The sequence below is a fragment of the Marmota monax genome, unplaced genomic scaffold, assembly GCF_021218885.2.
Source record: "Marmota monax isolate L192 unplaced genomic scaffold, Marmota_monax_Labrador192_F-V1.1 WCK01_AAM20220418_F8-fsc00028, whole genome shotgun sequence".
Lineage (NCBI taxonomy): Eukaryota > Metazoa > Chordata > Mammalia > Rodentia > Sciuridae > Marmota > Marmota monax.
The window spans coordinates 3472995-3496778 of NW_026694779.1; the positions used below are offsets into that span (position 1 = coordinate 3472995).

The 23784-nt window shown below is 45.1% G+C and overlaps 2 protein-coding genes across 16 annotated transcripts in view; one reads left to right on the plus strand and one right to left on the minus strand.

Moving 5' to 3' along the window:
• Rpusd3 (RNA pseudouridine synthase D3) overlaps positions 1-23784 on the plus strand; it is a 25739-nt gene continuing 1955 nt past the window's right edge. Inside the window, exons 1-9 of one of the 3 annotated variants that reach the window (XM_046425643.1) lie at positions 1-125; positions 447-586; positions 1865-1909; positions 2050-2149; positions 2481-2588; positions 2671-2755; positions 2962-3085; positions 3491-3630; positions 4418-5017. In XM_046425643.1, the coding sequence (XP_046281599.1) occupies positions 1-125; positions 447-586; positions 1865-1909; positions 2050-2149; positions 2481-2588; positions 2671-2755; positions 2962-3085; positions 3491-3630; positions 4418-4609 (1059 nt within the window). In that variant the 3' untranslated portion in view covers positions 4610-5017. Of the gene's footprint in view, positions 126-446; positions 587-1864; positions 1910-2049; positions 2150-2480; positions 2589-2670; positions 2756-2961; positions 3086-3490; positions 3631-4417; positions 5018-23784 lie in introns of those variants that run through there. The other 2 variants (XM_046425645.2, XM_046425647.2) reach the window with 2 other exon arrangements.
• Positions 9306-23784, minus strand: part of Ttll3 (tubulin tyrosine ligase like 3) — a 25372-nt gene continuing 10893 nt past the window's right edge. For 4 of the 13 annotated variants that reach the window (XM_046425630.2, XM_046425631.2, XM_046425629.2 and 1 more), the window contains 7 exons: positions 23489-23684; positions 22254-22402; positions 18073-18316; positions 16049-16484; positions 10878-11148; positions 9850-10076; positions 9306-9620 (listed from right to left, as the gene is read on the minus strand). In XM_046425630.2, the coding sequence (XP_046281586.1) occupies positions 9321-9620; positions 9850-10076; positions 10878-11148; positions 16049-16484; positions 18073-18316; positions 22254-22402; positions 23489-23684 (1823 nt within the window). In that variant the 3' untranslated portion in view covers positions 9306-9320. Of the gene's footprint in view, positions 10327-10877; positions 11149-16048; positions 16485-18072; positions 18317-22253; positions 22403-23488; positions 23685-23784 lie in introns of all 13 variants that reach the window. The other 9 variants (XM_046425636.2, XR_006847475.2, XM_046425634.2 and 6 more) reach the window with 9 other exon arrangements.

Below are 23784 nucleotides of genomic sequence, written 5' to 3' on the forward strand. Positions count from 1 at the left end.
ATGCGCACTAGTCTTATTCAGAAGATGGGTGGCTTCCGTATTTTGGGTCGGGGCACGAGTGGCTGGTGGCGGGCCCTGGGGGCCCACGGACCGCCCAAGGAGTCAGGCTATAGCACCAAATCCCGGTGATTAAGCTCCCCCACCTTCGTGTAGAAGGGAGATTACGACAGGGGGAGGGGATGTACAAAATAAGGATTTACGTACGTTGTAGGTTCTAATCCTGGTTCCGCTTTGTGACCCTAAACTAGTTCCTGGGCCTCTCTGAACCTCAGATCCTTCCGCTGTAAAGTGGAAGTTAAAGTCGAACCTCAATTTTCCAAAAACCCAGCTTGGGCATTTTGAGGCTTTTGGAGGAGGCAGGATTTGAGAAGAGGTGGGCGGAGTTATAAATGGAATGGACTTCGCCAAACCAGTGATTCCCCTGTTGCTTCTCCCACCTCTTCCAGGAATCAGCTGCAACCACAAGGCTCCAGTAAACGGTCGGGTGTCCCCCGGGACCAGCCCTTCCCGGGGGTGCTGCAGCTAAAGAACCTCAGCAGGGAGGAGCTGGTTGATGTGCTTAGGGAAGCCGTGGTGGACCAGAAAGGTGAGGGATGGAGGGACTGCTGCACAGAGACCCAGGAACAGAGACTCACTCCAGAGCCAGCCTTCTGGGGTGTTGGCTACAGCCCTGGAGCCAAATCCTTTTCTGTTTCCCACTAGCAGCATAAACTGCGACTAGCCACATAATCTCTCTGAGCCTCAGCATTATGGGAATAGGGTGGTGGGGCTGGGGTGTAAATAACCAGGCAGTCTTACCAATAGTAGGCAATCAGTAACAAAAATTGCTGTAATAATAATAAATTGTTCATTGATTGTCAAAATACTAACTTTGGAATCACATGTATCTAGATTCTGTAAGCAGTTTGCTGTGTGACATTTGAAAAATAACCTCATTTTCCTGAACCTTGGTAAACTCTGAACCTTTAATGATTTGTTCATTTCCTCAATTATGTGCTGAACATGTGCCACCCACTGTCCTGGGTGGACTCTGCAGTGCTGTGAGAGAAATGGTTCCTATCCTACTTCTAGTGGGAGAAATTGCTTAATCAGCAAATAAATGTTACTAGTGATCAGTGCTTTGAATAAATTAAAACAGTGTTATCATGCCTGTAATCCCAGAGACTCAGGAGGCTAAGGTAGGAAGATTGTAAGTTCAAGGCCAGCCTGAACAATTTGGCTAGACTTTGGGTCAAAATAAAAAATTAAAAAGGGCTGGGGGGCTTAGATTGTGGCTCAGTGGCAGAGCACTTACCTCGCACATGTGAGACACTGGGTTCGATCCTCAGCACCACATAAAAATAAACAAACAAAATAAACATTATGTCCATGTATAACTAAAAAAAAAAAAAAAGGTTGGGGATGAAGCTCAGTGGTAAAGTGCCCCTGGGCTCAATCCTCAGTACAAAAAAAAAAAAGTAGTAAAAAAAAAAAAGGTGGGGGGCTAGAGATATGGCTCAGGAATAAAGAAAGTGCCCCTGGGTTCTATCCGCAGTACCACAAAAATCAGTCTGTCAATCAGGATGTTATGATAGCAAGGAACTGGGTGGGGGGACACAGTACATTGGGAATTCACACCTGTTTCATGACATTTGAGCCAGGATGATATGCAGCCAGGCCTGTGAAAATCTGGTGCAGTGGAAACAGCAAGTGCCAAGGCCCTGAGGTGGCAGGGAGTTTGGCTTATGTGAGGTTGATAACTCTTGTCTGAGCGTCCTTGTGGTGTCCCATGCTAAGATGAATGGGAAGGTGCTTTGTAAATTCTTAAGTTCTGCATAAAGATTTAACGTTGCTTTTGTTGCTGCTCTTGCAATATATGTTTCAGGACCCCTAGTGACATTGAACAAGCCCCAGGGTCTGCCAGTGACAGGTATGAGCAAGGGCTATGGGGAGGAAATGCAATGAAAGGGGGTTCATTGTGTCTGAGAAGGGGAATATGAATAGAAGGGGATGGTGGAATTCAGCTTTGGCCTCTGGCAGCAACTTGTACTTTCCTCTGTTATTTTCCAGGAAAATCAGGAGAGCTTACATTGCTCTCAGTGCTGCCAGAGCTGAGTCAGTCCCTGGGGCTCAGCGAGCAGGAGCTTCACATTGTCCAAGCACCTGGGAAGTAAGTGATGCAGATGGAGAATATAATTATTTGACAGTTAGTATATGTAAAATTCCAGGTACAGTACCAGGCATTTGGTAGACACTTAGTAATTGGTGCTCATTGTTGACATTTGACTCTGAGCTCCCTGAGAGCAAGGGCAAAATGAGAAATACATTGAGCTACATAGTTTTGGTATTCAACAAGGGGAGACCTTACCTTTTTCTCAGGAAGTCTGGGTGATAGTCCTGGCATTTCTTTTTGCCCTTAAGTGAGTCATTGTTCCTTCATAGGGTCTCCTTTTTTGTGAGCAAGCCCAAAGTAACCTGTGTGATTTATCCTGTTCTTTTAGGGAGGCCTCTGGGCTTGTACTTCTCTCCAGTTGTCCCCAGACAGCAAGCCGCCTCCAGAAGTTCTTCACCCACTCAAGGAAGACCCAGAGACCCACAGCCACCTACTGGTGAGAGTGAGGGGAAGACTTCTAGAACAGTGGGGAGGTCCCAGCAAGCCACTTGGTGACCTCCTCCTGTCACCATTCTCAGTGCCATCACCAATGGGATCCCAGCTACTGCTGAGGGGAAGATCGAGGTAGCTCTGAGGCTGGAATGCTTTGATGGCGTCAATCTCGTGAGTTGGGGACTGGCAGGGAAGTAGAGGGGTCCCTCCAGATATATTAGTCCTGCAGAGGAATCCCAGGTCCAGACTGGGGTGGCTGGCTCTCTCTTGTCCCCTAACATAAGTGGGTGACCTCCTTCTGTACTATGGGCCTAGCCTGAGTCTGTTGGGAACAGGGTATAGCTCCCAGGTATATGTGAAGTTTGCTCACACCACAGGTAGTTCCAGTAAAGTCCCCATCCCGAAAGGACATCTTGGAAGGAGTCAAAAGGACTCTCAGCCACTTCCGTGTGATGGCCACAGGCTCAGGCTGTGCCCTGGTCCAGCTGCAGCCACTGACAGGTGGGTCTGGAGCCTCACGGCCTTTAGAATTGTACTTGGATCTGGGAGGCAAGGTGGGTGGGTGGAAGAGGGTGACTCCCTAACAGCTTGGGGGGCATTTGATGGACCTAAGGGTATAAGTGACCACTCCAGTGTCACTCTCCACAGTTGAGCACCTCAGCAGTAAAGAGCAGTCCTTATTGCCAGTAGGTGGAGACATCAGGGTGGAGCCCCAGAAGCTAGGCACATTGCCAGGTGACAGTCCTGAGCTGCTCCTGTGCCCTGCCCAGAAGGCAGGGGCTACCTCACCGCCTCTTTGTGATCTGAGAATGGGGTAGTGTTTCCCCAGAGCGGAGCAGGGCGGATAGCCCTGGTTAAGATGAAAAAAGGAGCTGCCCATCATCTCTCCTGTGTCCTGTCACCCAGTGTTCCCTGGTCAGCTGCAGGTACACATGATGCTGCAACTCTGCCCTCTGCTTGGGGACCACACCTATTCTGCTCGCTTGGGCACTGTCCTGGGTCAGCGCTTCCTGTTGTCAGCCCAGAGCACCAAGCCCCAGAGTCAGGTACCAAGCTCCTACTTCCTTCCAGGGTTGGGGGTGAGGGTGGCCAGCATCTACAGATATTAGCTATGTAGCTTGGGACTAGGAGACAACCCTCTTGGCCTTCAGGGCTGTCTGTACCCCTGTCTTTCTGTGTGGCTCAAACACCTGCTTTCTTGGGCTTCATTCTGCCCATCTGTTCAATAAGGGAGTTGAAGTGTCTGATTTCTAAAAGCCCTTCTAAGTCTGCTGTTCTTTAAGTCTGTTGCAGGGGAGTAACACAGGTTGTGTGTGTGAGGGCCCCTCTGCCTACTCTAGCAAGTAATCCTGTCGTCCAGGCTCTGAATCAGTGATCTCCTCCTTACATGAAATCTGTTACATGGGAGGGATGTGGAGTGGGCTTTGTTCCAGGCACTCAGGAGCCCAGGCTGTTGATAATCCAGCCAGATGATGACAGTGTAGATTCATATGGATGAGGATTTTATGAAACAGGTCTGGAAGTGGCATGTGTACTTCCACTCACTCTAGTGGCTAGAGCTCAATCACATGGCCTTACCAAACTGCATGAGGGGTTACAGAAGAAGCTTTAGCTGTGTGCCCAGGAGAAAACTGGTTTGATGGACCCCAAACCATGTGTGTATGTACATGCATGTGTGTCTTCCTACAGAGAGAGGAAATGAATAATAGCTGTAGGCCATAAGGGGAAGGGGGGGAGGAGGGAGGAAGTGCTCACTTCACTACCATTTAGGTTAGAGCTAGTCCTTAGCTGGTGGGAACATGGGTGGCTGAGTGCTCACTCACTCCTCTCCAGGTCCTGGATGAAGCTCTCCTCAGATGCCTCCACCTGACTCCCTCCCAGTCTTCCCAGCTGCCCTTGCACCTTCACTTGCATCGTCTTCTCCTCCCAGGCCCTGGGCCCAGGGACACCCCCATGGAGCTTCTGGCACCCCTGCCCCCTTATTTCTCCAGGACCCTGCAATACCTGGGGCTCTGCCAACAATAGGCCTCTGTTCCTGACCCCACAGCTGGAGAGCAGAGTGCACTGAGGGGAAGGGGCCTGTGGCCAGCCAGGCCCAAAGAGAATGAGGTCAGTGTTCAACATGGTAAAGGCCGTGATGTAAGGTCCTGGGCTCTGTAGTCAGGCAAACCTGGTTAGGGCTCTTGCTTGCTGTGTGGTGTTGGGTAAGTGACTTCTGTCTGGACTTGAAATAATAGAAGCTCCTACACCTCATGATCTGGATTTGGAGATTTGCTGAGAAAGTAAATATTTACCATGGACCATGCTTTCTGCTGATTTGAATATGTGGTCTTTTTATTTGGCAGTTTCTGTTGTGAACCTGACTAGGAAGAGATGTTAGATTTTTTTAAATTGTGGTTAAAAAAATAAATACACCATAACTTACCATCTTAACCATTTCTCTCTCTTTTGAGATGAGGTCTTGCTATGTTGCCTAGGCTGTCCTCAAACTCCTGGGCTCAAACTATGCTCCTGCCTCAAGCTCTCTGGTAATTGTGTACTTAATGTGTTCTATAACCAAAACCACTGTCGACCTCCAGAAAGGTCTTCATCTTCTAAAAGTGAAACTTCGTACCCAACTGGACACTAACTCATAATTTCCCCCACTCCCAGTCCCTGGTAGCCACCATTCTACGTTCTATGAAACTGACTACTCCAGGTATCTCCATCTAAGTGGATATATTAGACCTTTTACTTTAAAAAAAAATTGTGAGGCTAGGTTTGGTGGTGTAATCCTAGAGGCTTGGGAGGCTAAGGCAGGAGGATTGAAAGTTCAAGAACAGTCTCAGAGGGCTGGGGATGTGGCTCAAGTGGTAGCGCGCTCGCCTGGCATGTGTGCGGCCTGGGTTTGATCTTCAGCACCACATACAAACAAAGATGTTGTGTCCGCCGAAAACTAAAAAATAAATATTAAAAAAATTCTCTCTCTTTTTTTTAAAAAAGAACAGTCTTAGCAATTTAAGTGACTGAGACTCTGTCTCAAAAAATATATAATTAAAATTGCTAGGAATATGAGTCATTGGTTAAGCACCCCTGGGTTCAATCCCCAGAACCAAATAAATAAATAAATAATAAAATAAAAAATTGTGAAACAGCTGGGCTCAGTGGTGCTTGCCTGTAATCCCAGTGACCCAGGAGACTGAGGTTGGAGGATCATAATTCTGGACCTGGGAAACTTAGCAGGACTCTGTTTCAAAATAAAAAATAAAACAGGCTGGAAATATATGTAGCTCAGTGGTAAAGTGTCCCTGGGTTCAATTCTGAGTACCCCCCCCCAAAAAAAAAGGAAGTGACATAGAGTAGGGCTTGGGGTGTAGCTCAGTGGTAGAGCTTATGCTTAGCATGTAGGAGGCCCTGGATTCCATCCCTAGCCGCTCCCCACACAAAACTTTTTGAAATATATCAAACATGCTGACAATGCCTAAAATATCAAAGACTAATGATAAAATGATACCCATATAAACCCCACTTGGAGCACATAGATGTATTCCCTCTCCTTTCTGCAAAGCAACAATTCCCAACCCTGAGCCCATGTTAGAATCCTCCTCCCCTCCTAGGAAGTTTAAATCCCTAGGACTCCCCATGATTCTGCAGCTGAAAGGTTCTAACTTAATTGGCTTGGTGGAGATCCTGACTGCAATGCTTGTTGATTTTTGCAGTGCTAGGGATTAAACCCAGGGCTTCCTCACACATGCTAAGCATACCCCCTCCTTACCACTGAGCTACACCCCCGAGCCATCAGTCTTTTAAAAAAAGATCCCTAAGGGGTTCTGTTCAGTCTAGGTTAGAAGCCACTGCCCAACTTGTGAGGATTCGTTCCTTGCTTTTCTTTCTAAGTTATACTGCATGCTTAAGTATCTCTAAACAATACTCTTCATTTTGCCTTTTTTTCCCCACCTTTGGTACTGGGGATTGATCCCAAGGGTACTTTACCAGTGAGCTATATCCCTAATCCTTTTTTTTTTTTTTTTTTTTTTGGTACTGAGGATTGAACCCAGGGATGCTCAACCACTGAGCTTCATCCCAGCCCTTTTTTATATTTTATTTAGACAGGGTCTTTTGCTGAGTTGCTAAGTGCTTCGCCAAGTTGCTGAGGCTGGCTTTGAACTCGCAATCCTCCTGCTTCAGCCTCCTGAACCCCTGGGATTACAGGCGTGCACCACTGTGCCCAGCCCTAATCCTTTTTTATTTTCAAACAGTGTCTCACTAAGTTTGTGAGGGTCTCATTAAGTTGCCAAGGCTGGCCTCTAACTTGTGATCTCCCTCTTTGGCCTCCTGAGCTGCTTGGATGACAGGTGTGCTCCAACCACACCCTATATTTTTGATGCTTCCATAAAAGGGCTCATGCTGCCAAGTATGGTGACAGATACATGTAATCCCAATGATTTTGGAGGCAGAGGCATGAGGATTACAAGTCTGAGAACAGCCTCAGCAACTTAGAGAGGCCCTAAGCAACTCAGTGAGACCTTTTCTCAAAATGAAAAATAAAAAGGATTGGGGATGTGGCTCAGTGGTTAAGCGCCCTGGGGTTCAGTCCCAGGTACCAAAAATAATCAAACAAAAAAGAGCTCAGGCTGTGTGTATTCTTTTGCAACCTGCTCTTGTTCTACATTGTGACCTGCAGTTGTGTTGTATGGCATATAAGTTTGAATTCCAGAATTTGAACAGACCACAATTATCCATTCTACCATTAATTGGACAGTTACATCTTTTGGTTGTCACCACAAAGCTACTGTGAACCTGCTTGCACTCATTTCCTGGTTCAGGGATGCAAGAATTTCTGGGTCATAGCATTTGTATCTTCAACTTGACTAGTGTCAAGAGCTGCCCAGAGCTGCCCTAACAAATTACCACAAGCTTGAATAGTTTAAAAAAAAAAAATAGAAGTGGATTTTCTCCTTTTGGGAGACCAGAAATCCAAAACCAAGGCGGCAAATCCAAAATGAAGAGCTCTAGGGGAGAACCACTCCTATATTCTTCTGTGGTTTCCAGTATCCCATACTAATTTGTCTTTTTTTGTGTGTGTGTGCTGGAGATTGAACCCAGGGCCTTACACATGCTAGGCAAATGTTCTACCACTGAGCTATATCCCCAGCCTTTCTTTAAAATTCTGAGACAGGGTGTCACTCAGTTGCCCAGGCAGGCCTTATACTTGTAATCCTCTTGCCTCAACTTCCCAAGTAGCTGGGGTTACGAGCAGGCACCACCATACCCAGTTTCACATGGTCATTGAAGGAGTTAAAAAATATACCAGCCTGGGCCAGGTGCAGTGGTACAGGCCTATAATCCCAGCCACTTGTCAAAATAAAAAGTAAAAATGGCTGGGGATATCATTTAGTGGTTAACTCTCTCTGGGTTCGATCCCCAGTACGGGGAGGGGAAAAAAAAGTCCACCCTGGCAGATTGACTGTATGGAACTTGAAAGGCAGTAGGTGTGAGATCATTTCTGGGCTGGGTGTGTAGCTCAATGGCCGGGTGCTCACATAGCCTAATAGGCCCTGGGTTCCATCCCTAGTAGGCAAAAGAGAAAAACATCATTTTGACCTTTGTGCATCTTCTTAAAAGCAGATGAAACTCCATTCCAATATGAAAGATACTCTCCCTATGCTAGAAATATACAGCATCCCTACTTATACCTAAGATGTCAAAACCAAGAGAATTCTCTAAAGACCTTGTTAAAGTAACTCCAGGGCTGAGGATGTAGCTCAAGGGTTGAGTGCCTGTGTAGGATGTGTGAGGCTCTGGGTTCCATCCCAAGCATGGCCAACTCCCATCTTTTAATCGTCCCTATATAATTTAGTAGCTTCTTCACAACTATTCTTTATCTGAGCCAGAATCATAAGTAACTGACTGTGCCTCTTTGGGTCTTCATTTATAAGGGCTCCCATGCCAAGTCAAACTTACATTAAATTTATAGGCAGATTTTCTCTTGTTAATATAACTTATGTAATTTAATTCTCAGATCCAGTTAGGATCTAAGAAAATGGAAGTAGAATTTTTTGGCTCCCACATCTCTTATCATCTCTTCTGATTCTTACAAAGAGGTTTATTGTTGGGTTTAGAGACCACTCAGATAATCTGGGGTGCTTTCATCTCAAGATCATCAATTACAAAACTCCTTACCTGTTTAAGGACATACATGCAGGTGACAGACATATCTTTTAGGGGGCCACCATTCAATCCACTAAGACTAGGTAATACCAGATTTTTACACACAGGTGTGGTTTGTTGGATATTTCATTTTACCTGATATTGGTCCCTTGCTGAGAAAGGGACAAACCCACACCCTCTGGAGAAAGGCTGGGGTTTCAGCAAGGTCCACCCTTTTCCCTGTGTTGTATCGTAAATGTTTCTATGCCCACTGGATGCCATTCTTCCAGCCCAGCTCAGCCTCTGGGGCTAGGGATTCCCAGTGGTCCACAGTCTGGCAATGTGTCCCTGACTTTTCACTGCCGTGTGATCTTGGTCAAGCCACATCTTCTTGTTCAGACTTAGTTTCCTCATATATATAAGTGAAGGCTCAGACATACCAAGGAAGTATCTGAACAGGAAGTCCCATGTCTGTCACTAAGTGGGAATTATGGCTGCTGCTAGCTCTTGATCTGGACTGTTGGATAGAGACTTCACCCCATCTGTTTTTCACCCAATAGTGGTGGAGCCAAAGCCTACCACAATTCCACAGTTTGTTTGCTCCTCTTTATTTGGTGCTAGATCCAGGACAGAGGCAGTGCCCCACAAGAACAGAGCAAGATTTCCCTAGCCTCATAACCTCCGTACCCCTCAGCTTCTGGAATGTATCAGTAAGGGGCAGGGATATAGGATGGCCCAGCCTCTTCATAGGGTATGCCTCCGCCTTGGGTTTGTCGCAGAGTCTGGCCTTCAACTTGCCTTTGCCCTTGACCTTCCTATGGGTGCTGGGAAGAGTTCCGACTTCAAAGGTCTGAGGCCACAAGACACGGGCAGGTTGGGGACCTCGAAGGCGCTTGGGAGCAACAGCCTCGGTGTGAAAGGGGGGGAGAAAGGGAGAGATGATCAGGAATCTGTATAGGAAGGGGTTTTGAGGGGGACAAGTCCTTCCCTTTTACCTGATAATGGTCCCTTGCTGAGAAAGGGACAAACCCACACCCTCTGGGCAGCCTGGGAGCTGCTCTCTGCCTGTGCCCTCCAGCCCTGACCCCAGTGCTCAGCACTGTCCACCAGGGTATGAGTCATAGATCCAGGCCCACCTTTCTTGGCTTTGGGATGCTGGGTGCCATCTTGAGGTCAGAGTCTGGTGGAAGGGAAATCATAACCTTGGCGGTTGGTATAGTCATCAGGGCCTTGCCTGTGGGCGACAGGGCCTTAGTGCCCACCAGTTTGCAGGGCTGCACTATGAGGATGCGCCCCTGGGGTTGGAGCACACAGGAAGAAGGAAGCCGTGCCTTGGCGTGGAGGCTGGGGAAGTGGTAAGGGGCTGTGGGAGCAAGGGAAGCTGTGAGGGCCTAGAGAGGCTGACCAGCTGCCCTGCTGCCCCACAGGGTATGTGCATAGGGTAGGGAAGACAGGGGCAGGGTGAGGGCAGTGGAGCCCTCCCGGTTCCTCCTCCAGAGGCAGTGGGAAGAATCCAGGGTTTGGAGTCCAACAGACCTGGGTCTGCATCCCAGCTCTGCCCCTTCTGGGCTGTGCAACCTCAGGCAACTTCCTTAAACTTTCTGCTACCTCGGCTGGAAAATGGGGACGATAGCACCTATCTCACTAGGTTGCTGTGAAGACTAAAGGAGCTGGTTAGGTAGTGGTAGTGAACATTTAAGTGATTAGTTTCTTCCCCAAAGGACATTCTGCATGGAAGCAAAGGAAGAATACTGCTGTGGCAAAAGCCTGGACTCTGGAGACAGAGCACCCTGGGACTGAGTCCAGGCAGGGTGACTGAGACTCTGGAGAGGACAATGCTTACTTGGCTGTATATTTTAAAAGATTACTTTGTGAGTAGTGGTTCTTTCCATCTATTGGTGGTTCTAATGGTAGGACAAATCCAAGTGGTTGAGGGGCTTAGAGAACAGAAGAAATCACTTTGGGACACTGGGGTGTTTGAGGGAATGCTGTTACCCAGGGATTGAGGTCTTCCTCTTACTCAATGGCAGTCTTTTCAAGGAATGAGACTGCCTGTTCCCACTAACACAGGTCATGGTAACAATGTAGCCCATTTTGGTGTTGGGGGAGGGGTCCCACTTATGGGGGATGGGGCAGAGCAGGGCTGTGGCACTTTTGGTCTTGCCTTTCTTCCCCTTCCCGGGGACTGAGGTGGTAGCAGTGGAGTCTGGCTTCTCAATGTGCCCCTGGCTCCTGGACCCAGCACCTTTCCTGGAAGCTGACCTGTGGGTAGGGGTCCCCAGCTCCTTGCCTTCCCCAGAGCCTTGCTGGGTTAGCAGATGAGGGAGTGATGGGTGGACCCCCATCCGCCGATGACACAGTGCTGTGGGCTTCTTGATGGTGGAACCCTCCACCAGGAGCCGGATACCCACATATTGGGGCACCTCCACGGCAGGCTGTGGGCAAGAAGAAGAGACAAGGCCCTGTCAGTGGTGTTGGAATCCTTGCAGCAGGACCCAGGGCAGAGATGGATAGAATTTTCCTCTGAAGCACCTGGTCATGTAGAATGAAAAATAAAATTAGAAATTTGCATTTTTTGCAATTCTAATAAAATAGGTAAGAATCAAAACTGAGCTGAGAAATGGGAAGCCCACCTCTGTCCTCTGGGAGACCCCTTAATCCTAGAGTGATTAAGGAGTCACAGAGCCTCAGGGACTAGTAACCCAGAAGAGGAGGGGAATTCTAGTCAAGTCCCCACAACCACACCTCCACATCTACTGCCCTCTCAGGTTGCTTGTGCTTCCAGTCCATGATGGAATATGTGTGGCTGTGTTCTACAAGTCACTACCAACAATCAGAGTCTCTACAGAGAGAATTTGACTTATGATACCCACATAGACAGCAGGCTTAGAGACTGCCTGGAACCTTATATGAGCTCAAGTCACAGGGGAGCAGAAACTAAGAGCCTTAAAGAAGGCAAAGCATTGGGGCTGGGTTGTAGCTCAGTTGGTAAAGCATTTGCCTTGCACAGGTGAGGCACTGAGTTCGATCCTCAGCACCACATAAAAATAAATAAATAAAATAAAGGTATTGTGTCTGTCTACAACTAAAAAAAACTAAAATAAAGAAAGAAAGAAAGAAGGCAGAGCACACCTGGTATGGTTATGTGCACCTATAGTCCCAGCTACTCGGGAGGCTGGGGCAGGAGGATCATGAGTTTGAGGCCAACCTGTTTCAAAATAAAAAGCAGAAGGCTGGAGATGTAGCTCAGTGGTAGAGTACCCTAGGTTTTGAAATACATGAATAAATGAGGGCTGGGGATGTGGCTCAAGTGGTAGCGCGCTTGCCTGGCATGCGCGTGGCCCGGGTTCGATCCTCAGCACCACATACAAACAAAGATGTTGTGTCTGCTGAAAACTAAAAAATAAATATTAAAAAATTCTCTCTCTCTGTCTCTCTCTCTTAAAAAAAAAAAAAAAGAGAAAAGCTTTATTTTGGGCTGGGGATGTGGCTCAAGCAATAGCGCGCTCGCCTGGCATGCGTGCAGCCCTGGGTTCGATCCTCAGCACCACATACAAAGATGTTGTGTCCGCCAAAAACTAAAAAAAATAAATATTAAAAAATTCTCTCTAAAGACCTAAAAAGAGCATGCTACAGGGACACTGCTACATCGATGTTCATAGCAGCACAATTCACAATAGCAAGACTGTGGAACCAACCTAGATGCCCTTCAATAGATGAATGGATAAAAAAAACATGGCATTTATACACAATGGAGTATTACTCTGCATTAAAAAATGACAAAATCATAGAATTTACAGGGAAATGGATGGCATTAGAGCAGATTATGCTAAGTGAAGCTAGCCAATCCCTAAAAAACAAATGCCAAATGTCTTCTTTGATATAAGGAGAGTAACTAAGAACAGAGTAGGGTCGAAGAGCATGAGAAGAAGATTAACATTAAACAGGGATGAGAGGTGGGAGGGAAAGGGAGAGAGAAGGGAAAATGCATGGAAATGGAAGGAGACCCTCAGAGTTATACAAAAGTACATACAAGAGGAAGTGAGGGGAAGGGGAAAAATAATATAAGGGGGACAAACGAATGTCAGTAGAGGGAGCAGAGAGAGAAGAGGGGAGGGGAGGGGAGGGGAGGGGGGATAGTAGAGGATAGGAAAGGCAGCAGAATACAACAGACACTAGTATGGCAATATGTAAATCAATGGATGTGTAACTGATATGATTCTGCAATCTGTATATGGGGTAAAAATGGGAGCTCATAACCCACTTGAATCAAATTGTGAAATATGATATATCAAGAACTATGTAATGTTTTGAACAGCCAACAATAAAAAATTAAAAAAAAAATAAATAAAATATATATTGACTTTAAAAAAAAAATTCTCTCTCTCTCTCTCCTCACACCCTCTCTTTAAAAAAAAAATTGTAAGTGGGTGTTGGATCTTTGCCTACTTTAAAAAAAAATGAATAAATGAATAAAACCATTGCAGAACCTGAGCTACCAAATAGCCCTAGGTGATTGGAGAAAGGTCATCTTTACAGAAGAAACCTCTTTTTTTTTTTTTTTTTGGTAGTAGGGATTGAACCCAGGGGCACTTTACCACTGAGCCACATCCCTGGCCCTTTTAATGTTTTATTTTGAGACAAGGTCTTGTTAACTTGCTTTGGGCCTTGCTAAATTGCTAAGGCTGGCTTTGAATAATTCACAATCTTCCTGCCTCAGCCTCCTGAGCCTCTGGGATTACTGGCATGCACCTCCACTCCTGGCAGAAACCTCATTTAATAATCAATCGTAGAGTGAACAATAAAAAAAAAAACTAGAAATTGGAACTCTAATAGGTAAGAATCAAAACTGGATATCAAAACCAGTAGAAAGGATGACAGGAAATGGGTAAGTTGAAGACAGCCAAAGTACCATCTTATAAAGTGCTATGTTTGGATATTTTGAGTGTCCCTCAAGGGTTTATGTCTTGAAATATAATCACCATAGTGAGTTATTAAGAGGGGGAAACTTAATCTATGATGTTTAGAGATCGGGCTTTTGGGAGGTGATTAGGATTAGATAAAGTCATCAGGGTAGAGCCTGAATGATTGAACGCTGGTGGCACACAGACATGTATGCATGTCTGTCTCTCTTTTTTTAGGACCTCACTAAGTTGCTGAGGTTGGACACAAACTTTTGATTCTCCTGATTATCTGGGATTATAGGTGTACGCTGCTGCGCCAGGCACGCTCTCTCTCTCTCTCTCTCTCTCTGTATGGTGCTGGGAATGGAACCAAGGACCTTATGCATGTGCTTAGGCAAGTGCTGTATCACTGAGCTACATTCCAGTGCCTCTCTGTCTCTTGACATATGATGCCTTATACCACCTTGGGACACTGCCAGCAAGAAAGCCAAAAAAAACAAATGTGGCTTCTTGATCTTGCACATCTAGAACTGTGAGCACAAACGAACCTTTTTTCTTTATAATTTTTCCAGTGTATGGTATTGTTATTAGCAACAGAAAATGGACTAATACACAATATAATTAATAGGGTAGGAAGAGCTTCCAATGGAGAGACGTGGTAGCCACTACCTTAACCCATGGTCAAATTCAGCATCATTAACCTATCATGAGACACTCTAACAGTAGGTTCCTTGTGACATTACAAGAGGTACCCAGCATCACCTCTGCTGTATTTTTGCTAAAAATGTTTTACCTGAACCTCATTCAAGCTGTTTGACCCAACTTCTAGTTTACAGGACATCTAGATAACAGAAGACCAAGTAAACGACACCACCAGGAAACAATCTGATAAATCCAGGATGTAGGACAGTTCTATAAAACAACCAGCTTGGTCCCTTCAAAAGATCAAAATGATTGGGGGGAAAAGTAGTGGAGCTGTCCTAGATTAAAAAAGATTAAAGAGACAAAACCGCCAGTACAGGGTGTGATTACACAGTGGCCTAAAAAACAAATCAGCAATAAAAGGCATTTGGAGCCAGGTGCAGTGGCACATGCCTATAATCCCAGAGAGAATGGATCGGCATAGGATCGGCACCTTTCCTGTATATAACCAAACTTTGACAGAAACAGAATGCTGGTCAGAAGGTCCTTAACTGCCAAAAAAAAAACAACAAAAAAAAAAAACTTCCTAAGCTCAAAAAAACTGAAAATAGCTTTCTTAACTGATTATTCTATATTCTGTTTAGAGGCAGGGTCTCACTGAGTGCCTAGGGTTTCACTAAGCTGCTGAGGCTGGCTTTAAATTCACAGTCCTTCTGTCTCATTCTCATGAGCTGTCCAGCCCTGATTTTATTTTGGGGTGTGAGGGGGTACCAGGGATTGAACTCAGGGGCACTCAGGCACTAAGCCACATTCCCAGTCCTGTTTTGTATTTTATTTAGAGACAGGGTCTCACTGAGTTGCTTAGCACCTCACTATTGCTGAGGCTGGCTTTGAATTCGCGATCCTCCTGTGTCAACTTCCCAAGCCTCTGAGATTACAGTGTGTGCCACCACACCCAATTCCAGTCCTGATTTTTAAGAACCCTATCTTATCCTATAAAATAAATAGCTGGGCTGGGGTTGTAGCTCAGTGGTAGAGCGCTTGTCTATCACATGCAAGGCCCTGTGTTCAATCCTCAGCACCACATAAAAATAAATAAATAAAATAAAGGTATTGTGTCCAACTACACCTAAAAAATAAATATTAAAAAAAGGAGCTGGGAAGTAGCTCAGTAGTAAAGGGATCCTGGGTTCAGTCCTCAATACCTCCAAAAGATAATAAAAATAATAGCAGCTGCCTGTAATCAACTCTTACTATATATATTCCAGGCACTTCACAAGTGATGCTATTTTTCATGAAATTCCTAACAACCTTATTAGGTTATAACAATAGCTAAAACTTGTACAGCATTTATTGTATGCCAGGCACTATTCTGAAGTACCTCACTTATATTAACTATTTAATTCTTATAATCTTATGAATTAGGTAGTATTTTTGTTCTTTCTTTATAGATGAATAAACAGACCACCTAGAGGTTGGGAATTTGTTTGAAGTTATGCAGCTTAGTTACTGACTTAGGATTTGAATCCAAGGATGTCGCAGAGTCCATGCATTATTATCCAGGCATATTAACTCATTGTATTTACTCAGCTCATGAGAAAGATGGTAATATCTCTATTTTACAGATGAGGAAACTGAGGAGGGGACGTGGCTATATACTAGGACAACTTGGCAAAACCAGGCCTCAAGCCCAGGTTTTGAACTGGTCTGACTGCAGAGCCCTGTGCTTCATTGTGGAGCAGCCTAGAAAAGAAGGCACACTCCCTGGAGTCCTCCACGTCCACCTCACCTGCTTATAGATGAGTTCAAAGGCTCCTGTGTCACAGTTACGATCCAGCCGCCGGTCAATGACCACACGCAAGGTGTCTGCTTGTACACCGGCACAGAGCCGGGCGGTGACAGCTGTGGAGGGTGCCATGGTGGGGCTGGCATTGATCTCAATTAACCAGGGCTGGAAATCCTCACCAAATACAAAGTCAGCACCATAGAGCTCGAAGCTGGCCTTCCGACACTGTACTGTGTCTTGGGAGGTCTGAAGCGCATGGATCACAGCAGCCTTCATGCCAGGCACGATGACAGTGGACCAAGCATTTGGTGCCCCTATCTCCTGCAGGTGGGCCTGGAACTTCTGGCTGGACCACATGTTGTCTGGGGGTAGCATGGGATGGCGATGGCAGGAGTTCTCCAGATGCTTCTGGATAGAGTTGTTGCAGAGGTGCACAGAGCTGAAACACAAAGTAGAAAGCTGGGGTTCAAGCCGGGCACGGTGGCACATGCCTATAATCCCTGCGGCTTGGGAGGCTGAGGCAGTAGAATTGTGAGTTCAAAGCCAGCCTCAGCAATGGCGAGGCACTAAGCAACTCAGTGAGACCCTGTGTTTAAATAAATTACAAAATAGGGCTGGGGATATGGCTTAGTGGTCAAGTGCCTGAGTTCAATCCCAGTTACCAAAAAAAAAAGGAAAGAAAGAAAATTGGGGCTTAGCTCCTGCTGCCCCACCTATCCAAAATGAGGGAGGGCAGGAAAATTTCGACATCAGCCCTGGGCCACGCTGGTCAGTTCGACTTGAAATAGGGCCCTACTGGGGAGGACAAGAATGACAAAGGCCTGGACCCTATATTCTTCTAGGGTGAGAATTAGTTTTATCTCTCAGGAGGCTTTGAGGGTGCTAATCATGATAGCCACAGTATTAAGTGCTTGTGCCTAGTCTGTTTGTCCTCCCAATGCCTGGAAGACAAGCAGGTAGGTAACCATAAAGCCTTGTAGTTGTCAAGATGAAGTCAAGCCCATCTTCACATTGACTAGCTGTAAGATCTTAGGCAAGTCATTGAACCTGTAAAATAGGGATGATAGTACCTACTGCATTGGGCTTTTATGAAAAATAACTATGTACATAAAGTGCTTAGCATCTATCACACATGAAGCACTTGATAATCAACAGTTTTCACTTTCATATTACTTCCTCCATTCTTCAGATGCGGAAAGTGAGGTTTAAGTTTTTTTGTTTTTTTGTTTTGGTACCAGGGACTGAACCCAGGGGCACTCAAACCACTAAGCCACATCCCCAGCCCTTTTTTGTATTTTATTTAGAGACAGGGTCTTGCTTAGGGCCTCACTTATGTTGCTGAGGCTGGCTTTTAAACTCACAGTCTTCCTGTCTCAACCTCCAGAACTGCTAGGATTACAGGCATGTGCCACCATGCCCAGCTAGGTTCAAGTATTGTTGTATGTGTGGTGCTGGAGATCAAACACAGGGCCTTACAAATGCTAGGCAAGCATTCTACTACATCTCCAGCCCTTAAATAGGTTTTCACTTGAACAAAAGGCCCACAGCTTGGAAGCTACAGAGATGGAATTTGAACTGAGGCCTCAGCAAGGTTTCCTCTCACCTCACCCAAATTAATACTACATCTTGCCTTTCTCCTCTGGAATTTCCACTGACGTCCCTTAATCCTGTTCTATATTTTCTTTTTTTAAAACACATATTGCACTTTATCCTATTAGATCAATGCTTGTGTGTTTCTCCCTGCTAGAATATGAACACTTAAGAGCTGGGCTCTTCATTTGTTTTTGTTGTATCCCAAGTGCCTAGAATAATGAATGGCACAGGGTACACTCTTGGTAAATATCTGTTGGATGGAAAGATGGCTGGGTAGAGGTCCTGCCTGCCTGCTCAATTTGTGTTTGGAACCCAGCAATGCTGCATAGATTCCACTGCATATTTTCATTGCCTTTTTTTGTTGTTGTGTTGTTTTGTTTTGCCAGCTCCCCAACTAGTCTGGGAGTTCATGGGAGGTGAGTGGTGGGGCTCACTTGTCCAGGTTCTTTAGGGAGAAGGGCTGTGTGGAAAAGCGAATGTAGCTATCGCGGTAAAACCACACAGTAAGTGGGTTCCAGTCGGTCACCAGGAACCACTGTCTCAGGTCGAACTTGGTGCCAAAGATGAGCAGGGGGCGCTCAATATACTTCTGTACCACCCATTTGCCGTCCTTCATCATCATGGGGTTGCAGTCCACTAGCTTCAGCATCTCCTCCAGGTGGTCCATGCATATGATGCCTAGCAGGAAAAGGGGTAATCAGGGTCTAGGAGGTCAAACTTGGGCTGGCCCTCATCCCCACAAAACTGTCAGGCCACATGGGTAAGGATGTCTTTTGTCAATTAGTATCGTGTTCCCTTTGGGAAAACTGAAAATGATTTTAATTTTTTTGGTAACAAGTCATTTTGGGTTGATTGAAAAGGAATATATGCATTGAAAATTTCTGAATAGTATTGATTTTTTTGTTGTTATTTTTGAGGTACTATGGATTAAATCCAGAGGTGCTCTACCACTGAGCTACATTCCCCAAACTTTTTGAGACAGGGTCCCACTAAAATGCTGAGGCTGTCCTCAACTCTGTGATTCTCCTGTCTCAGTCACTGGAATTATAGGAATGTGCCACTGTGTCCTGCCATGTAATGGGCTGCTGCTTTTATTTTTTTGTACTGGGCTTTAAAAGTATGTGCATATATTATTTTTCTCCAATAATTAACAAAATATAAACCAACAAACCCAAAAATTAGTAAAAAAAATGGCATATTAAAAATACATCTCCCTTTTCAGAGGCAGCCAACTACTGCTTCTAAACATTTATGGAATCCTTAAGGATTTTCTTCCAGGTTATGGGAGAATAAACATGCCTTGGTTACACAGTATTACACAAATTAAAGCAGGATAAGGGTCTGGGATAGGGCTTGGCAAAGGTAAACATTCAATAAATGTTAACACATATTACTATCACCTGTTTAATAAATTTCTAGCCATCGGTTTGCTGGCTCAAAGGGTGTGTACATTCTTAATTTTTTTTTTTTAGAGAGAGAGTATATATATATATATATATATATATATATATATATATATATTTTTTTTTTTTTTTTTTTTTGTAGATGGACATAACACAATGCCTTTATTTTTATGTGGTGCTGAGAATCGAACCTGGGTCCTGCCCGTGCTAGGGGGGTGCTCTACCGCTGAACCACAATCCCAGCCCCACATTCTTCATTTTATATTGCCAAAGATGTTCTTCTAATTTTCAGTCCCAGCAAGAATGTATGAAATTGTGTTTGTTCAAATCCTACCCAACACTGTTGATTATGATTATCTATTTTAGACTTTCTTCTAGATAGAAAATTTTCTTTTTTTTTTTTTTTTTTTTTTGAGGAAAAGGAAAAAGAAGTTTTATTGCTTTGCTAACACAGCGGACCTGTGTCCCAGAGACTTTGATTCTGCCCATCAAGGTTTTTCTTTTTAGACAGGGTTCTCACTATGTTGCTTAGACTGGTCTGGAACCCCTGGGCTCAGGCAAGCTTCCAGCCTCAGCCTCTGAACTGGGATTTCGAATGTGCACCAGCTTGTTTGGCTTAAGGCATAGCTTTAATGCTAGTAAATATCAGAATCATATCACCAGACACAAAATCACAAATAATCTCATTCCTTTGCCCAAAGTAGCCTATTGCCTGCCAATGGCACAGAAAAACTTGTGCCTGGTTCCCAGTCTGGATCTTTTCCTAAAGGGCCAGATTGGGGTTGGGGTTGTAGCTCAGTGGTGGAGCACTTGCCTAGCATGTGTGAGGCACTGGGTTCAAATTTTAGCACCACATATAAATTAAAAAATAGATAAATAAATAAAAGTCCATTGACAACTAAAAAAATATTTTAAAAAGGTGGTGGGTAGGGCTGAGGTTGTGGCTCAGTGGCAGAGCATTTGCCTCGTACGTGTGAGGAACTGGGTTTGATCCTCAGCACCACATAAAAATATATAAACAAAATAAATGTACTGTGACCATCTACAACTAGAAAAATATTTTTTAAAAAAAGGGTGGTGGGTAGACCAATCATCAGGATTTCCACGAACATAATATCTTTTTATTTTTTCTGAGTGGGGTGGTTATCAGGGATTGAACTCAGAGGCATTCGACTACTGAGTGCCTCATGCCCCCTTTTTTGAATTTTATTTGGAGACCGTCTCACTGAGTTGCTTAGTACCTCGCTGTTGCTGAGGCTGGCTTTGAATTTACAGTCTTCCTGCCTCAGCCTCCCAACCCTGGAATTATAAGCATGCACACTGTGCCTGGCCCAAGACCATAATGCCTTGTATAAGAAAAGATTACATCTGCTGAGCTGGGGTTGTAGCTCAGTGGTGGAGTGCTTGCCTGGCACGTGTGAGGCATTGGGTTTGATCCTGAGCACCACATAAAAATAAAATATACAAAGGTATTGTGTTCATCTACAACAAAAATATGTTTTTTTAAAATTATAACTGCCAGGTGCAGTGTAATCCCAATAACTCAGGAAGATGAGGTAGGAGAATCGAAATTCCAACGCCAGCCTCATCAATTTAGCAAGGCCCTAAGCAACTTTGTGAGACCCTGTTTCGAAATAGAAAATAAAAAGGGCTGGGGAGTTGGCTCAGAGTTAAGCGCCACTGGGTTCAATCTCTGGTACCAAAAATTTAAAAAAGGAGAAAAACTTATAATACACACACCAAATGCATAGAAACAAGTATAGATAGAATCGCATTAAAAAGTTAATAGGTTATCTTTTGGTGAAATTAAGGGACATTTGCTTCTAATTTCCTATATTGTTTTGTTTTCTTTTTTTAAAACAATAAACACATATTTTCATGATTGGGAAAAAAATCAAGTATTTCTAAGGTATAAAAAGAAAAGAATCCAATGCTTTTTTCATTGTTGTTGTTTTGTGGGATTGATCCCAGGGGTGCTCTACCACTGAGATTTATCCTCAGTCCTTTTTATTTTGAGACAGTGTCTCGTGCGCCAAGTTGCCTATATTGGCCTTGAACTTGAAATCCTCCTGCTTCAGACTCCCAGTGGCTGGGATTACAGGTGTGTACCATTGTGAATGATAGTTGTTTAACAGTTTCTTTTGGTGGTACTGGAGATTGAAGCCAGGGACTCAAGCATGCTAGGCAAGTACTCTACCATTAAGCTATATCTCCAGCCCTCCTGATTTTAATGTGACATCCTCAAGAGAAGCATTCCAATGTTTGGAGCTGCAATGGCTTCACCCTGGCATAAATAAACCCATCCAAGAGCAGTATTCGAAAGAAGCTGATACTGAAATCTGTTTTCTAGCTCTTGGGCATCCTTTCACAGTCTTTAAAGGCCGGGCTAAGGCACTGCTGGCTTTCCTGTTCAAATTCCAGTCACACTTGGCTGAGGAGTCAGAATAACAGCTAATAATAGAAGCATCAATGTGGCAGTTACTATGCACAGATCCAGGACCTAAGTACATTTTTTTGGTCCTGGGGATTAAACCCAAGGGCATTTAACCACCAAGATACATCCCTAGATTTTTTTATTTTTTATTTTATTTTTGCCTCCCCAGTTGCTGGGATTACAGGCATGTGCCACCATGCATGGCTTCTAAATACTTTATAAACATTATACTCATTTAATCTTCTCAGGAAGTATTGGCTCCATTTTACCAGTGATGATGATGAGGCACAGAAAAGGTTAATTAACCCCGCCTAAAGTCTTATAAGTAGGGGAAAGCTAACCTTGAACTAGGGGTCCTGGCCTTAGGACTATAGGGATGTGCTGGTGAAATCTGAGACCCTTTAGATAATAAGCAACTAAGTGCTTGTGAGTGTCACCAAACTTACCTAAAGCACTGATCCAAACTCAGGGGCAGGAGAGGAACAGTTGGGACTATCATCCCAGCAGCTCTCATATGGGGGTGACTGTGCTGACCTACAACTTAAGATGTACTCTGCATTTAATCTCACCTTGTAGAAGGCTTTATCAATCTTCACTTCACAAAGGAGGAAACTGAGGTTCAGATAGGTGATGTGACTTGCTCTAGGTCACAAAGAATATTACTGACAGAGCTGGGCTTTCAGTCCAGTTTGGCAGAGTGCACTATTAACCTCCCTGGCCTCTAACGGGGGACAAGGTCACAGGGTATTGTTGCAAAAAGCAAAGGCTGATCCCCCACCTCGTCCACGGGACTTGGCTCCTGGCTTCACGATCCAGATGTTGCGGTCCCCTTCCATATCAATCTGGGGCATCACAGCCCGCAGCTGCTGCAGGAGATCCTCACAGCGCTGGACCTGTGCATCCAAATGCTTGAGTTCTGCCCCCTCACTGTGGGGAGATGGTGGGACTTAGGCAGGGCAAGGCCTGGGGGCAGGCAGGAGGGCAGGACAAGGGGAGACATATCCTCCTCCTTCCCCCTAGGCCAAGGTTCAACCACCTTGGTCATGCCTTCCCCCTAGAGATCCACATGGATCTCTCTCGAACCTCCATCTTCAACCTCAAGCCACCCCACGAGCCCTCTTGCCCAGACCATAGCAATGGGAATGACTGAGTAAATCCCATTTACTTCACAGTTCACAATCCACTCCAATATTCCATTTTCTGCCCACTCCCTTCCTATTAAAACTGAATCATTCCAGCTCCAAATGATGGGGCAACACACCAAGGGCTTTCCATGTATTATCTCTAATCCTCTAGCAGCCCTTTCAGGGAGGTATCACCTGTCCCATTTTAGAGGAAAGTAAACTAAAGCTTGGAAAATTAAGGTATTTGCCCAAGGCTACCCACTTGGTGGCTGAACCAGGATTCAAATGCCTGATTAGTTAATCTGCAGGTGCTTTTTGGCATTCCTGTCCTCTTTATCTAGACCTAACAATGCTTGATAGGTGGGTTCCCTTCTAGATTAATTCACTCAAGCACATCTGTATCATAGCTCCCCTTCCTTTCTCTTCCCATCACTCACCCCCACCTGACCCATTCATTTACTTGGTTATCATCTGGCTCCCCAAACTAGAACTTTCTTTTTTTTAATGGTGCTGGAAATCGATCCCAGGGCCTTGCATATTCTAGGCAAGCACTCTTAACTATACCACCAGTCCAGAAAAGGAAAGTTCAAATAGATTAGTGATGTTGCCAAAGTCATAGAGCTTGGAAGTTGCAAAGCCAGGACTTGAACTTAGGTCTACCTGACAGCACAGGCCATCATCTTAGTGCCTACATTGTGCTAAGAGCCAGGAAGAGTGGTCTGGACTCTATCAGGGAGGCAGTGGGAATCCCTGAGGGTTCCTGAGCCGAAGAGTAGCAATATGAACAAAAATGAGAGGCTTCAGGAGGAGGTGAGGGCTGTGTTAGATTGTGAGAGTCTGTTCCTAATTACCTGCCTCAGCCCATAGCCCTGGCTGCAGGAGTACTCACTGGACCACTTGATAGTAGCGCTGGAGGAAGAGGGTCCAGCCCGCAGGGCTGAGGTACAGTGGAGCCTCCAGGTCCTTGTCGATGTCCATGTGAGCCAGGTTGCTAAGGTGCTCCTCACATGCACACAGGGCCTCATCCACAAACTCTGGGGACACTGTCATGAGCTTTTTTTCCTGTTTCTTGAGGTTCTTCTCTCCTGCAGAGATAGGGAAGAGTCTGTCACTAGAACACATCAAGGCAGGTAAAATGACACATGCTACAGTGCTTACCAACCCGAGGCTTGTCACTCACCTCAG